At 33.9% G+C, this 17,354-nt stretch overlaps 2 protein-coding genes across 2 annotated transcripts; both read right to left on the bottom strand.

Moving 5' to 3' along the window:
* Positions 1–6,914: 6,914 nt before the first annotated feature.
* Positions 6,915–7,904, bottom strand: LOC119254252 (olfactory receptor 10AG1-like). The gene has a single exon (XM_037521367.1). It carries the CDS (start codon positions 7,902–7,904, stop codon positions 6,915–6,917), a length of 990 nt encoding a protein of 329 aa, XP_037377264.1.
* Positions 7,905–15,859: 7,955 nt separating this feature from the next.
* LOC119254423 (olfactory receptor 10AG1-like) lies at positions 15,860–16,814 on the bottom strand. The gene is given in 2 exon segments (XM_037521523.1): positions 15,860–16,007; positions 16,009–16,814. Coding segments are annotated over 2 exon segments (954 nt in total).
* Between the last annotated feature and the right edge of the window lie 540 nt (positions 16,815–17,354).

The raw sequence follows: 17,354 nt of genomic DNA, 5'->3' as shown, positions 1-17,354 counted from the left end.
GGGAACATAGTCTCAAACAGCTCTGGGTAGCCTGGGACCTTTACTAATAGAGAAATGTTCTCTTCCTCATAAATTTGGTCTCTATTTGCTTTCATAACATTTTTCTCCTTCTGCCCAGAACATTTAATTTGTTCATAGGATTCTTGCATGTTATTTTTGATGTTTCTTCTGTGAGTCACTCTCAGGCAGCCCAAGGACAAAGTGATCAGTGAGTCTCCAATGCCTGGTCCACTTCAGCCCACCTGGCCACTCCCCAGAAACTATATTAGGAATAATATATCTTAGCACATGCTGCATGCACATAAACTCTAGAAGTTGGAATAATAAATAATTTTGCATAATATGTCATCAGTTCCATAATAGTCCCTCCAAATTGTAAAAACTCTAAGTATATTCCAATTTTTAGATATTAGCAGTAATAGGATAAAATTGTCTCTTCTGAATTTAGAAGTAAAATGAGAAATGCAATGGAGACTTAGTAACACACGAGGTCCTTCAATAATAAACATATATTCAGACTGCGCTGAATCCTCCACCTCAATTTTGTTGTTTCCATGTACCCTCTATACCACTCACTAATGCAAAACAAACACCTTTTTTCACATATTGTCACATACTACTAAATCCATATCGTCATATGTTTGAAACATTCCATTTCCTAGAAAAACTCATTTTAACTTCTTTTATAAACTTCATCTTCCTCTAAGACACCAAATTCCACTTCCTATAGGGAAATCCCCAACAAATGATAGAATTTATAATTTCTGAATGTGGTTTCTTATTTCTCACTAATCTTAAATGTCTTTCTTCACGGTACATGGAAACATGCATTCTGATTATATTTTTTTTCACAGCACACCCTAACAAGAAAGCTTCCTATGATGGATTATCTGTATTTATGGCTCAAATATCAACAGAAGGGATCAAAGACCTGGGTCCTTTGCGATTCAATAACATTTTCTGTAACCGGAAATTGAGTGCACATCCCTGTTCTTTTCTTGCCATCTCTAGCTTTGTTTCTCTGATGTCATTTATTTTCTCATTGTATGCCCCATTTTTGTTGTTTTCCCATTTTATATCTTCACAAACTTTCAAGTTATATTGCTTTCCCTATATATGTTTGCTTTCTCTTTTAGAAACTATACTGCAAAGGAAAATTAAATTTTCATTAACCCAAAATGTTTCATAGATGTTTCAGGCAGTAACCAATATATAATATAGTAATATATATGATATACAATATAGTAATTACTGTAACTTATTATGAATAATAATATATTGGTTATATTGTATAACCAATTGGTTATTGTATAAACAATATCAAATATAGTAATATATGCAATATACAATATAGTAATCACTGTAGTTTTTATGAATATGTACTAAGTAACCATAAAATGCAAAATGTGTCAAGAGCGAGGGTATTTAAAATAATAGTGGGGAATAACATGAGTTCAGTTATCTCTTTGCAGAGGTTACAGAGTGGTCATATCAAATGGAGAAGTCAGATGTCACCCTAGAAAGTGCAGTTTCTGTGTGAAAAGAGTTACCTGGTCTTGCTGGAGAGTCACATTCATAAGGAAGTGACAACACTCAGATTTTGTCAGATATGAGGGGATCACAGAATCATCCTGGTATTTTCACTTTTAAAGAAAGAGAATAAAAATTATTGCAGACGACGTTGGCCCTCATATCCTTATTCAGTTCCATATCCCAAAAGATTGTCCAGTGCTTACCTGTGTGAGTGGTTTATGAAAACTTGCTGATGGGCATTTAAAATGATTTCCCACTGAACTCAACAAGCACGCCCTCGGTACTAACCAACACACTGACCAAAGAACCTAATACTGAGTTACTAAAAATGAAAAGTGCACACTGTACAAAAATGAGCACAGATGTAAGAAAATAATTTTTAAAAAGTTTTTAAAAAGAAAATTAGATATATTTTGGTAATATGTCCTTATTCTAATTATTAGAGTTTAGTTATCCTTATTGAAAATATATACAGTAATAGTAATATATAACTCAGGGAATTATTTTGAGAGGTAAGAAGCATAATGTATTTAACAGGTTATCTTATATGATGCAGTTGTAGTTCTATTAGGCATTGTTATATGATTGTTATACTTATTGAACTGATGATTATTTTCACTGATATTCTTTTTCTTTCATCTTGAAGTTTGCTTATCTTTAACCAGTCGTGGTGTAGATGTTTCCCAATCTAGTAGAGGAAAGAAATTACAGAGTATTAATGTGGCAGGAATACTAAGCTTAAATGAGTAGACCGTTGTATGTTGTGTGGATACCAGCCAGGAATAATATCTGGAAAAAAAGAAAAAAAAATCTTTATCTTATTGGTCTTTACTTCTAGTTTTCTCTGTCATCTGTAGCAGTCTCATGTATTTTGAGTACATAAAATAAATACATTTTAATAGAAATACAAATAAAAGTATATTTAAAGTCTAACTTATACCTTATTTAATATATGAGAGTATATACAAGAAAAGTTTATGTTCTTTTCTGACTTCATCTATTTTTTCCATTCAGAACTATGAGTACAATGACAGTTTCAAAAATGAAATTTGAATGCTCAGTTTGCCTATTTTCTGTTTTAACAGGAACTGGCATAACTAGACATTATAGAGAGATCTGCTTTTAGAAATTTCCACTGTTATTAACAATTTTTGAATATTTGTTGCCTGCCATTCATGGTGTTAATAACCTTACTCATATTTTCTCATTGTTACAATTTGATTAAAATAGGTACCATTATTATTCACATTTTGCATAAAAACCAAATGCACAGAAAGGTTAAAAAACTTGCTCAGTATCAACAATCTATTCCCTGACCCAGGTGACCTAAAACTCAGCAGTGTGATGCCAACTCCACATGCTTAACCAATGGGTTTCATAAATATTAAATAAGAAAGGATTTTTGAATTTAATGTCCTGCAAATAATAGTAAAGCTAGTAATAAAACTCTTCACCACAGCAAGTTGTTTTAATACCAATTTTACATTTTCTTTAGTATTATAAAAATGAGTTAGGGACTACATTTACAGTATATATATTTCAAGTTTAGGAGATTTGGCTCACAAGTGAATTTAGTCACAAGAAAAGGAAGTGTATATTGTAATCTTTTGATTCAAGTAAAAAATACACTACAATAAAATAGGAGTAAAATTATCGCTGCTTACCTTTTTCATATTATGGAGAAATCATGGTGTGGTCTTTTATAGAGTGTTACATCATATAAACTTCTGGTTTTAACTATTGAGTAATAAATTCAACTACTATGATTTTTCCTTGAACTCCTATTCTCTAAATCAACAGTTCACCTCAGGTAGGAAACAGCCTCTTATTCACTGGGGGACATTATTGCTTCAAAACTTGTTTTAAGCTCAATAATCTGATGGTAATTAGGAGATAGCCAAGACTGTGTGCCTGGCTTAGATGCAGTGAAGGTTCTGTCTGTGGGGAAAAGGAGCATTAGCCCCTGGCCAATCCTCTGTCCCTGGTTCCCCACCTTCTCATCTCTGTGGAGTAGAGCAAGTCTCTATGTGGAGAGGCTGAAGAAGTTGTTCCTAGTGCTAACACTAGACTAGATCTATGTATGAAATCTGAGGATACTAAAGATCAAATGATTGAACATCATGACTTTCCCACAAAGAATATACCCTGGAAAGTCTTTGAAGTTCATATGGCCTCTCATCTGCTGTTTAGGTCTTTTGATCACATGAGGAATTTATCTTTATTTACATATATCACTTTTGCATATTCATTACTATTATAAAAATGAAAGATGGACTACATTTACATATATATTTCAAGTTCAGAAGATTTAGCTCAAAAATGAACTTGATCACAAGGGAAGGAAGTGTGTACTTTTAATCTTTTGATTCTTGAGTTAAAAATACACTATAAGAAAACTGCATGAGTAAAATTTATTAAGAATGCAAATAATTTGCACAAGAGGATGTAGTACACCTAGTCTCCAGTTATCTGAGTCAAGAAGGCATGGATGGGAAAATGACCTTATGAGAGTTTTGAAACTAATAGGAAAGACAAAGTAGAGTTAATTTTACTGCTGCTATGAACCTTTAGTAAACTTTATAAAAAGAAGAGAAATGTTTGGATTGAATAGAAAGAATGGGAAATGTCAGTGTTTAATAGATATCATTAGAGCTATATTTCTAAAATGTGATTAAAGCAACTTGCAAGAGGATAATATAATATAGTAATATATCGAAATGGATTTTATTTCATATTCAAATGTTCTGTTTATTTTGGTTTTTGGTTGCTGGCATATTTCCCTTGCACTCTGAGGTGTGGTCTTTTCCCATCAGGACACTGCAGTCTCCTCCCTATTTCTGGTGGTGTGCCCTCCCCTGCTCCACCATCCTTGTGCCCCCTGTCACTTTCCCTCCCTGATTCTGATCACATTCTGAGCCCTTAGGGTGCTTATTGATTTCCACTGATTTTTATTTTGTTTAATATTTCGCTTTACCAAATTGTCTCCAATTTAGATGTCCAGTCTTTGTTAATTTATCATTTACTTACTCTGCTACATGTTATGCTCCCCAGTTACCTCCATTTGGTGTTTGTATTCAGCAGGTATACTGGGTTTGTCGTATTCTTTTGGGAGGTCCTCACTGCTTTCGGTGATTGAGTAATGCCATCACATCACAGAATGTTTTGGGGAGCATTCCATCTACATCTGTTTTGGGGAGCAGGTACACTGAACGTGTAGCACTCACTAGTAATTCCATCTGGTCCTGGACTTCTGTTTTTATGAAATTTTTGATGATGCTTACAACTGTTTTGCTTGTAATCGGTCTATTCAAGTTTTCAATTTCTTCCTAATTAAGCCTCACAAGGTCATATTCTTTCAGTACTTTCCACAATTTTCCAATTTGTTGGCAAAGAGATGTGCACTGTAGCCTCATGATGCTTTGTATTTCTGAACTATCCTTTTGTAATTCTTTTATTAATGATTCTATTGGTTAGAATTTTCTCTTACCCCATTAGGGGACTAAAAATGCAGAAAATGTAAAAGACAAATGATGTGGGAAAACCTAAATGACCAATAGGGATTTTTAAATCTTACAACTTTATATATATATAAGTTTAACTTTCTTGATCCTACACCTATTCTTTTGTCAGCAAGTATAAATTTTTAAACACAAAAGTCTGGTATTAGGGGTAGGTAGGAGATAGCAAGTCTGTCTCAGGATGGAGTAGTGATTCATGGAAGCTTCACTCTCTGGGAGAATAGGGATGAGAGGCATTAGTCCCCTGACCACTCTTCTGTCCCTTTCTCCCCAATCTCTCCATCCCTGGGGACTGGAGTTAGTTCCCAATTGGGAAAGGCTGCAGGAGACATTCACAGTCTCAATGTTAGACTATATGTATGAAATCTGTCAAACCAATTTTCAAATTATTAGAACCAATTTCTTTATTTCAATAAATGAAACTGGGTAGGTCCCCTAAACTTATGCGTAACCTAGTTTGTTGTTAAGGTGCAATATTTATCAGAGAAATAACATATCCTTAGTTATAGGGGCTGATATAAGAAATGTATATGAATTTGGACAAGTGAATATAGTACACTGGGTCTGGAATATTCTCTATCAAAATTACATTATGAGAAAACAGTGAAATGGAGGAACATACTACTCACTAAATGTTATTAAATGTATATTGCAGCTTTTTTTTTTGGACTGAAGCTGATCTTAGTGACTCAGACATGAATATTAAGGTTCTCAAAAGCATGACAGCTTTAAGGGGTCATGTGTATTATTTACATCAAATATGGAATGTTGGAACAAATCAATATTGAATATCTCATTTTATGAGTATAATATGAACTTACCTGGCTTAACTTTTGGGAGTAAATATACCATGTATGCATTATTGAAGGTAAAAGTAAAAGTTAAGAAATAGGAATATTTTATTTTGAAATTATACTTATATTTGGATAAAACAGTGAACATATCTTTTTAAAATATTTTTTACTGTTATTACTTTGGTTCTGGCTCAGGTCATGTTAGTTATCTAATGGATTAAAACAAAAATAATTAAACTTGTGATATTAGTCATCCTTTCAGCCTAATGCATTTAATCAGAAGTCTGTTATCTTACAGAAAATATATTGTTTCTGGAAATATACATATGAATTACAAATATAATGATGATATTCTGAGATCTTAACAACAATAGAAGTAGTAACAACCTTTAATGAGTACAGTGTGTTTTAAAGATGTTTCTATATACTACATAGAGTTTCAGAATAGATTGCTCCATGAAAATGATGGCTGAATTTATTTTATGAGACAAAACAATATGAGATCACTCAGTAAGAATAACTCAGGGTTTTAAAGCAATTTAAAAACCAAAGGGAGACTATGATAAATAAGAAACAATTTTTTTCCAGTTTTATTGAGAAATAAATCACCCCTATGTTTGTATCAGCACTATTTACAATAGCTAAGCTATGGAAGCAATCCAAATCCCCAAACATAGATGACTGGATCAAGAAGATGTGGTACATATATACCATGGAATATTACTCAGCATTCAAAAAAGATAAACACATGCAATTTGCAGCAACATGGATGGAGCTGGAAGGGATCATGCTCAGCGAAATAAGCCAGAAAGAAAAAGAAAAATACCGGATGGTCTCACTCATAGCAGGAATCTAGAATACTTAAATAAGGGACCAGGAAAAAGAATAGCTATAAGAAAGAAAATATCAAAATCAACAAACAGCTATGAACCAGAGATACACTATGGGGGTGGGGGGCGGGAAAAGGAGGGAATGGGGTCAAAATAAGGGGGTTGCAATTATATGGGGAATATAAAAATAAAATTTAAAAAAATTAAAAAAATGAAGAAACAGTTTTTAAGAATTGATGTTATGTATATGATGGATTTTTAGAAGTTATGAACCACACCATAATCCATTTCTGCAGGAATTTTTCCAATGCCATCATTACATCCTTGTTTCTCAGACAATATATAATGGGGTTAAACAAAGGTGTCAAAATAGTATAAAAAAGGGAAAAGTATTTGTCCATTCCTGATGAGTGAGTGGACTTAGGTCTCAAATACACAATGATGCCTGATCCAAAGAATAAAGTCACAACCATGAGATGGGAAGAACAAGTCGAGAAGGCCTTGGTTCTCCCAGTTGCTGATGGCAGCTTTAGGATGGTGGAGATTATTTTCACATAAGATACAAGTATCAACAAAAAGGGAATTGTGACAACTAATACAGCAATCACATAAGTCAACATTTCAATTACAAAGGTGTCCCCACAAACAAGTTGAACAATTGGAGGAACATCACAGAAAAAGTGATTCATCTGGTTATTTTCACAGAAGGGTAGAGTGAAGATCACGGAGGTGGACCCTATGTGTATTGGAATTGCAGCGGTCCAGCAGACAAGTGCCAGTTGAACACACAGCCTGTTGTTCATGATGACAGGGAAGAGTAATGGGTAGCAAATGGCAACATACCTGTCATAAGCCATGGCAGTGAGAATAAAGCACTCAGTGTCTGCCAATATCAGAAAGAAATACATTTGAATAGCACAGGCCAGAAAGGAAATATTTCCATATTTTCTCCAGAGATCTGCTAACAATCTGGGGAGAGTCACTGAAACGTAACATATTTCCAAAAAGGAAAAATTCCTAAGGAAGAAATACATGGGGGTGTGAAGGGAAGGATCAACCTTAGTTATCGTTATAATGAGGCTATTTCCCATAAGAATAAAGGCATAGATTATCAGAAATAAACCAAAAAGTAATCCTTGAAGTTTGGGAAGATCAGAAAACCCAATCAGGATGAAGTCCACCAATGCTGTGTGGTTCCCCAGTGGGGAAGTTTGTCCTTTGTGTTCCATTTACAAACAAATGATTTCAAGGCTTAGAAGTCATTCAATCCTTTCCACCTGGCTAAACAGTGGGAAATTTAAATTAATTTAAAAATTAAATCTTCTTAAAATTATTGTATAATGGTTAAAAATATAATGATTTAAAGTTAAATGAATGATTTATATCCACTGACACAGGATACATGCCAGTTTCCTTGCTTCATGTATTTGATAATATATTTCAATACCAATATTTGAAAATTCCTGCATATAAAATCAGAAACCCTTTTCCTCTTGATCATATTTTTGATTAAGGATATATCAGTAATAAGTAAAGCAGAGAACAATAAAGTCAGAGCAAATCATGTCTGGGAGCCTAGTCTCAAACAGTTCTAGGTAACCTGGAACCTTTTCTAAAAGAGAAATGTTTTCCTTCCTCATAAATTTGGTTTCTATTTGCTTTTTTCCCCTTCTACCTAGAACCTTTTAATTTGTTCTTTTTATTCTTGCATTCTTGCATTTCTCTTGTGAGTCACTCTCCGGCAGCCCTGGAACAAGGTGAGTCAGTGAGTCTTGACTGACTGGTCCACTTAAGCCCACCTGGCCACTCCCCAGGCACTTGTATTAGGAATAATTTGTCTTAGCAAGTCCTATGTCCACATAAAGTCTAGAATGTGGCCTAATATAAGAATTTTGCATAATATATCATCAGTTCCATAATATTCCCTCAAATTTTAATAACTCTAAGTATATTGAAAATTTTAGATATCAAGAATAATGGCATAAAATTATCTCTTTAGGCAGTAATTCAGCTCAGAAAGGAAAAAAAAAGTTTAAGAAAATCTCATCAGTTAGTTCACTCATGGCACCTATTAAAGGTAAAGTCTGTTATTACATGCATATCCTCCTTCCATCTCTAATATGAGGCCTGAATAGCTATCATCTATCTATCTATATTCTAATTTTATCAAAACATAATATATAATGTATACAATGTAAATAATGTTATGTGAATGTAATATACACTGTGTATAATACACACTCTACTTATCTGAATTTAGAAACAGTGAGAACTGCAGTGGAGGCTTAGTCATATGAGCTTCTTCAATAATTAAGCATTTGTAGATCAAGTATGTACAGTCTGTCCTGCACTGAGATGAATCCTCCACCTCACTTTTGTTGGTTCCATGCAACCTTTGTACCACTCACTAATGAAAAACAAACACCTTTTTCACACATTGCCACATACTGCTAAATCCACATTGTATGTGTTTGAAACTTATTCTGTTTCCTAAAAAAAAAAAAAAAAACTCATCTTAACTTCCTTTAAAATCCAACCTCATATCTTCCCCTGAGACAACAAATTCTACTTACTACAGATAAATCCCAAACAAATGATAGAACTTATAATTTATAAATGTAGTTTCTTTTTTATCACTAATCTTAAACAGTTCACAGAAATCTGCAATCTGATTATACTTTTTCACAGTACACCCTAAAGAGAAATCTCTCTAAGTCTTCTCTGTGTTTATGACTCAAATATCGATAGGAGGAATCATAAACCTGGGCCTTTTTTGATTTAGTGATATGTTCTATATCCTGAAATTGAGTGCACACCCCTGTTCTTCTCTTGCCATCTCTACCTTTGTTTCTTTGGTGTCACTTATTTTCTTTTCTTATCACCCAGCGTTGTTTTCCCATTTTACATCTTCTCAACTTTCAAATTATATCACCTCCCCTATATAGGTTTGCTTTCTCATTCAGAAACTATACTGCAAAAGAAAATTAAATTTTCATGAACCCAAAAATTTCATAGATGTCTCACGCATTAACCAAGATACAATATAGTTACATATACAATATACAATATAGTAATTACTGTAGTTTTTACTACTAATAGTATATTGGTTGCATTCTATAACAAATTGGTTATTGTATAATCAACAAACATTATGGTAATGTATACAATATAGTAATTGTTATAGTTATTATGAATACTAAGTAACCATACAATGCAAATTGTGTCAAGAGCTAGGCTATTTAAAATAATAAAGGGGAATAATATGAGTTCAGTCATGTCTTCACAAAGCTTATAGAGTGGTCACATAGATGAGGAAGTCAGATGTCACCCTAGAAAGTGCAGTTTCTGTGTGGAAATTGTTGCCTGGTCTTGCTAGAGAGTTACATTCATAAGGAAGTGACATTACACTGAGGTTTTTGTCAGATATGAGGGGATCACAGAATCATTCTGGTATTTTCACTTTTAAAAAAAGGGAATCAAAATTACTGCAGACAATATTGACCCTCATACCCTCATTCTATTCCTTATTCCAAAAGATTGTCCAGTGCTTACCTGTGTGAGTGGCTTATAAATATTAGCCAATGGGACATTGGAAATGATTTCCCACTAATTTTAACAAGCACACCCTGGGTACTTACCACCACACTTAACATTTGGTACTGACCAAAGTATGTCATGTGAAGTTACTTAAAATGAAAATTAGACACTGTACAAAAGTAAACACTGATGTAAGAAAATATTTTTTTTAAAAAAGAAAATTGGATATATTTTTGTAATCTGTCCTTACACTAAATATGGAGCTTTGTTATCCTTGTTGAAAATATACACAGTCATAGTAATATATAACTCAGGGAATTATTTTGAGAGTTAAGAGCATAATCTAAATTTAAACGTTTGGCTTAAAAGATGGAGTTATAGTTCTATTAGGCATTGGTATATGGTCATTTTCATATTTATTTAATTTTTTTTTTCTTTCATCTTGAAGTTTGCTCATCTTTTATCCAGTCATGGACTGGACCTTTCTCAAACTAGCAGAGGAAAGAAAGAACAGGGTATTGATCTTGCAGGAATACTAAGCTTAAAATTAGTAGACAGTTCTATGTTTTCTGGATACAAACCAAGAACAATATCTGGAAGAAAAAAAAAGCTTTATCTTATTTGGCTTTACTTTTAGCTTTCTGTCTAATCAGTACCAGTTTCTTGTATTTCGAGCACATAAAAAAAATACACATTTATAGAAATGCAAATAAAATCATATTTAAAAGTCCAACTCAAATCTTATTTTATATATGAAGGCATATCCCAAGGAAACTTTGATTGTTTTCTTTTCTGACTTGACATTTTCTCTCCATTCATAACTATAGGTACATTGAGAGTTTCAACGTGGGAAGTTGAACTTTCCCATTACCATTTCTACTTTTAACAGGAACTGACTTGACTAGGCAGTGTAGAGAGATCTGGTTAAAGAAGCAGTGATAGTGAAGGCGAAGATAAACAGCTGGGACTACATCAAATTAAAGAGCTTCTGCACAGCAAAAGAGACAATAACAAAAACAAAGAGAAACCCCACCAACTGGGAGAACATTTTTGCACCCAACACTAATGATAAAGGACTGATCACAAAAATCTGCAAAGAGCTGATGAGACTTAACAACAACAAAGAAAAGAATCCAGTCAAAAAATGGGCAGAAGAGCTAAAAAGAAACTTCTCTGAAGAGGAAATGCAAATGGCCAACAGGCATATGAAAAAATGTTCAACATCACTTGTCATCAGGGAAATGCAAATCAAAACTACCATGAGATACCATCTTACACCAGTGAGAATGGCACATATTAAAAAAACTAGCAACAACAAATGTTGGCGAGGGTGTGGAGAAAAAGGAACTCTTCCGCACTGTTGGTGGGAGTGCAAACTGGTCCAACCACTGTGGAGAGCTGTGTGGAGATTTCTGGACCTACTAAACATAGAGCTTCCATATGATCCAGCAATTCCACTCCTAGGTATTTACCCAAAGGACACAGAAACATCCATTCCAAAGAACACCTGCACCCCTATGTTTATAGCAGCACTGTTTACAATAGCTAAGCTTTGGAAACAACCCAAATGCCCAAAAATAGATGACTGGATCAAGAAGATGTGGTACATATATACCATGGAATATTACTCAGCATTCAAAAAAGATAAACACATGCAATTTGCAGCAACATGGATGGCACTGGAAGGGATCATGCTCAGCGAAATAAGCCAAAAAGAAAAAGAAAAATACCGGATGGTCTCACTCATTGCAGGAATCTAGAAAACTTAAATAAGGGACCAGGAAAACGAATAATTATAAGAAAGTGAAAATCAAAATCAACAAAAAACTACGAACCAGAGACACTTTTAGGGGGCGGGGGTGGGAGGGGAGGGATTGGGGTCAGAATGGGGGGGCTGCAATTGTATGGGGAATATAAAAATAAAATTTATTATTAAAAAAAAAAGAAACTTTTACTGTTATTAACAATTTTTGAACATTTGTTACCTGCCATTCATGGTGTTAATAACCTTACTTGCACTTTCTCATTTGTTACAATTTTAATAAAGAAGTTACCATTATTATTCACATTTTGCATAAAAAAAAGCATGCATAGAAAGGTTAAAAATCTTGCCCAGTGGGCCTCCCCTGGTGGCGCAGCAGTTGAGCGCTGGGCTGTGAAGCTGCCTGCAGCCTCTGTAGTGCCAGTTCCATCCTCAGCCTCTGGCGAGAGTCCCACATGGTGCGACAGACCTCTCCTGCCGGGCCTGCTGCTCCCCTCAGCAGTGTATTTCGTCGGTCTGCCTGTTCTGCTCCCCGCTCTGGCTCTGGTGAATCCTTTCACCCTCCCGCACTTCTGACTGTACCCAGTGCTTGTATCAATCAATAAATAAATATTAAAAAAAAAAAAAAGAAAAAACTTGCCCAGTGTCAAAAATCTAGTACATGACCCAGATGACCTAACACTTAGCGGTGTGATGCCAACTCCACATTTAATAAATAGGCTTCATAAATATTAAATAAGATATGATTTTTTAAATTAATGTCCTGAGAATATAAGTAAAACTTGTAATATAAATCTTCACTACTCAAGTTGATTTCATACCAATTTTGCATCTTCCTCACCATTATTAAAATGAAAGATGGACTACATTTACAGTATATAGTTTAAGTTCAGAAGATTTAGCTCACAAATGAATTTGATCACAAGAAAGGAAAGCATATATTTTAATCTTTTGATTTGAGTTAAAAATACACTACAAAAAATACGCAGAAGTAAAATTATTGCTGTTTACCTTATTCATATAATAGAGAAATCATGGTGTGGTCTTTTATAAAGAATAAAATGCCATATCATATAAATTTCTGGTTTTAATTACTGAGTAATAAATTCAACTATTATTTTTTCTTGATCTCCTATTTTCTTAAATCAACAGTTCACCTTAGGTAGGAAGCAACCTGCTACTCAATATGGGGACATTATTGCTTTAAGACTTGTTTTAAGATCAATAATCTGGTGGTAATTAGGAGATAACTATGTCTGTGTCTGGCTGAATTAGATGCACTGAAGTTTCTGTTTCTGGGGAATAAGGAGCATTAGTCCCTGGCCACTCCTCTGTATGGCTCCCCACCCTCTCATCTCTGGGTAGTAAAGGAAGTCTCCATAGGGAGAGGCTGTAGAAGGAGTCCCCAGTGCTAACACTGGACTAGATCTATGTATGAAATCTGAGAATATTAAATTTCAAGTGATTGAAATATTTTGAGGTAAATGCCTTTACCTCAAAGAATATAACTTGGAAATTCCCTGGGGCTCATACACCATTCCATTTGTTCTTAACACCATTGATCACAAGAGGGATATAATTTATCTTTATATACATTTATCAATTTTACATTTTCATCACTATTATACATGTGAAAGATGGACTAGATTTACAGTATATATTTCAAGTTCAGAAGATTTAGTTCACAAATGAATTTGATCACAAGAAAGGAAAGTGTGTATGTTTAATCTTTGATTCTTGAGTTAAAATATACTATAATAATATAAGCAGAAGTAAAATAAGGAGTAAAATTTATGAAGAAAGCAAAATAATTTGCACAAGGGGATATAGTACACCTAGTCTCCAGTTATCTGTGTTAGAAGGCATGGATGGGAAAATGAAGTTATGAGTTTTGAAACTAATAGTAAAGAAAAAGTAGAGCTAATTTTATTGTTGCTATGAGTCTTTGGTAAATTTTATAAAGATAAGGGAAATGTTTGGATTAAATAAAAAGAATGCATATGATCGGTGATTTATAGATGTAAATAGAGCTATATTCCTAAAATGTGATTAAAGCAACTTGCAAGAAGATAAAGCAATATATTAATATACTAAAATAGATTCTATTTCATATTTAAATTTTCTGTTTTTTTTTTTTGATTGCTGGCATGTTTCCCTTGCATTCTGTCTGAGGTGTGGTCTTTCCCCATGGTTACTCTACAGTTTCCTCTCTATTTCTGGTGATGTCCCTCTGTCCCACCATCTTGTGACCCCTGTCACTTTCCCTCCCTTCTCCTGCTTAAATTCTGAGCCCTCAGGGTGTTTATTGATTTTCCCCTTTTTTAAAATATATTTCTTTATCAAATTGTCTGTTATTTAAATGTCCAGTATTTTTTTTTTATCATTTGACTTAAGAGCTACATTATTCTCTCAAATTGTCTCCATTTGGTATCTGTGTTGATTAGGGATATTGGTTTGTGGTGTTCTTTTGTGAGGTCCTCACGGCTTTTGATGACTGAGTAATGTCCTCACAGAATGTGTTAGGGGATCGTTCTATCTTCCTCTACTTGGGGGAGGGGTTTCGAAGGCTAGGTGTTATTTTCTTATTGAACATGTAGAACTCACAAGTAAATCCATCTCGTCTTGGATTTCTGTTTTTTGAATGAGATTTTTATTATTTTTCAGGGTTTTTTTTGGCTTGTAATTGGCTGTTCAGGTTTTCTATTTCTTTTTGATTCATTCTCACAAGATTGTTGCTTCTACTAATTTGTACAATTTTCCAGTTTGTTGGCAAAGAGGTGTGCACTGTGGTATCTTAGGATGCTTTATATTTCTGAAGTGTCCTTCGTAAATACTCTCATTGCTCATTCTATTTATTAGAGTTTTCTTTTATAGCATTATGGGGGCTAAGAATGCAGATCATGTAAAAGAGAAATGATGTGGAAAAACTGATGACCAAGGGGGGCTTTTAAATCTTACAACTTTAACATATAAATTAACTTTCTTAAATTCCTGTAGCTATTATTTTATCAGTAAATCTTATAAATTCCCTTTAAAATTGGTAATTGAGTAAATTACCAATTTCATAAATTCCACTTTATGAAGCTAGTTGGAGGCAATAAAAACACATATACCCAGAGCTAACATTCAAATAGTTTAATATAAAAATTCTTTCTTCAGTTACTCAAATACTTCCCCTCCCCCACAACACTTATCATTTGTTACTTACATTTAAATCCTGTACATGAAAATTAAAAACAAGTTATTTAAGTTCATACTATAAAAGGAGAGGGAATGAAGTTGCATTCCAGAGGAAAACTGAATTCTGGAACTCAGTGACTGTGGTCCCCTTTTGCATATGGGAACTCATCTTAAGAGGATTAATTGAGGATTTACCAATAAAAACAGAGGGAATACCAACTTCTTTAGCATACTGATAACCTTAAGCTTGTCAAGATCTGATTCTTCTTTTCTTTATAAAACTTCAAATGATATAATGGAAATATTGATGGGAAGCAAATAAAACATCAATAGTTACATCAAGCCATTTGTCATTCTTTCAGACCAACAGATTTAATTAGATGTCTATTACTTTGCAGATATACAATGATTCTGGAGATATATAGATGAATCATGTTTTTGTAAAAAGAGAATGAAGAAAATATCTGAAATATTTTAAATGGCCCAAGCAATCTTTAATGATTTCATTGTGTTCCATCAGATATATCTTTGGTTTAAGTTTGGAAATAATTTAGTCTATGAAAATAACTGCTTTGTTCATTTTATGAGACATAAGAATATGAGATCACTCTTTAGAATAATTCATTTTCTTAAAATAATTGAAGAAAAACCAAATGGAGACTGTGATAAATAGGAAAACAATTTTTAAGAAGTTATGTTTTTGAGTCATAACACAATCCATTTCTGTAGGAATTTTCCCAAAGCCACCATAACATCTTTGTTTCTCAGACAATATATAATGGGGTTAAATGCGGGTATCAAAATGGTATAAAAAAGAGAAAAGAACTTGTCCATTCCTGTTGAGTGAGTAGATTGGTTTTATATACACAATGATGCCTGATCCAAAGAATAAAGTCACAACCATGAGATGGGAAGAACAAGTTGAGGAGGCCTTGGCTCTCCCAGTTGCGGATGGCAGCTTCAGGATGGTGGAGACTATTTTTACATAAGATCTAAGTATCAATGCAAAAGGCACAGTGACAACAAATGCAGCAATCATATAAATCAACATCTGAAACATTAACGTGTCTCCACAAGCAAGCTGAACAACTGGAGGGACATCACAGAAAAAGTGATTCAACTGGTTACATCCACAGAAGGGTGTTGTGAAGAGTGCAGAAGTGAAACCTGTATGTATTGGAATTGAAGTGGTCCAGCAGACAGCTGCCAGTTGGATACACAGCCTGTTGTTCATGATGACAGGGTAGAGTAATGGATTGCAAATAGCAACATACCTGTCATAAGCCATGGCAGTGAGGATAAAGCACTCAGTGGCTCCCAAGATCAGGAAGAAATACATTTGAATTGCACAGGCCAGAAAGGAAATTTTTCTATTTTGTCCACAGAGATCTGTTAATAACCTGGGGAGAGTAACTGACACATAACATATTTCCAAAAAGGAAAAATTCCCAAGAAAAAAGTACATGGGGGTCTGCAGTGAAGGATCAACCTCAGTTATTATGATAATGAGGCTATTTCCCATAAGAATAATAATATAGAGTATTAGAAATATAGCAAAAAGTAATCCTTGAAGTTTGGGAAGATCAGAAAACCCAACCAGCATGAATTCCACCAAAGTAATGTGATTGCCCTGTGGGGAATTTTGTCCTGCGAATTCCATTTATGGACAAAATGATTTCATAACTTGGAAGTCAGTTCATTCCTTTGGTCCTAGCTGAAAAGTGGGACATACTAAATCAGTGATTTCAAATCCACTGATACAGAAGAGATATCCAGTTTTCTTGATTGTTTTGTATTTTTGCTAATATATTTCAAATCCAATATCTTAAAAATCCAGGATAAAAACAGAAAGTGTATTCCTCCTGCTCTTATTAAGGATTAGGGATATGAGTAACAAGACAAAGCAGACGACAGTAAAAAGGGGGAAAAAAGAGCAAACATGTCAGGGAGCCTATTCTCAAACAGCTCTAGGTAAAATGTAATCTTCTCTAATAGGAAATTTTCCTCCTGCCTGATTAATGTGGTCGCTAATCACCTATATCTGAATTTATAAATGCAGTACTAAAGGCAGTATAGACTTAACTTAATCAGCTCCTTCAATACCTAAACATTTTTAAATCAATCATGTTCAGTATTTTCCACACTCTGCTGAACCCTAGACCTTTTGTTGTTTCCATCCAGTCTTTATATTATCCATCAG

The sequence above is a fragment of the Talpa occidentalis genome, unplaced genomic scaffold, assembly GCF_014898055.3.
Source record: "Talpa occidentalis isolate TD23 unplaced genomic scaffold, MPIMG_talOcc4v2.1 talOcc4.3, whole genome shotgun sequence".
In the NCBI taxonomy this organism is placed as follows: Eukaryota; Metazoa; Chordata; class Mammalia; order Eulipotyphla; family Talpidae; genus Talpa; species Talpa occidentalis.
This window is presented reverse-complemented; position numbering and strand designations above follow the sequence as displayed.

What these genes read in the sequence shown, in the direction of transcription:
- LOC119254252 (XM_037521367.1), bottom strand. Translation starts at nt 7,904, where the DNA reads ATGGAACACAAAGGACAAACTTCCCCACTGGGGAACCACACAGCATTG.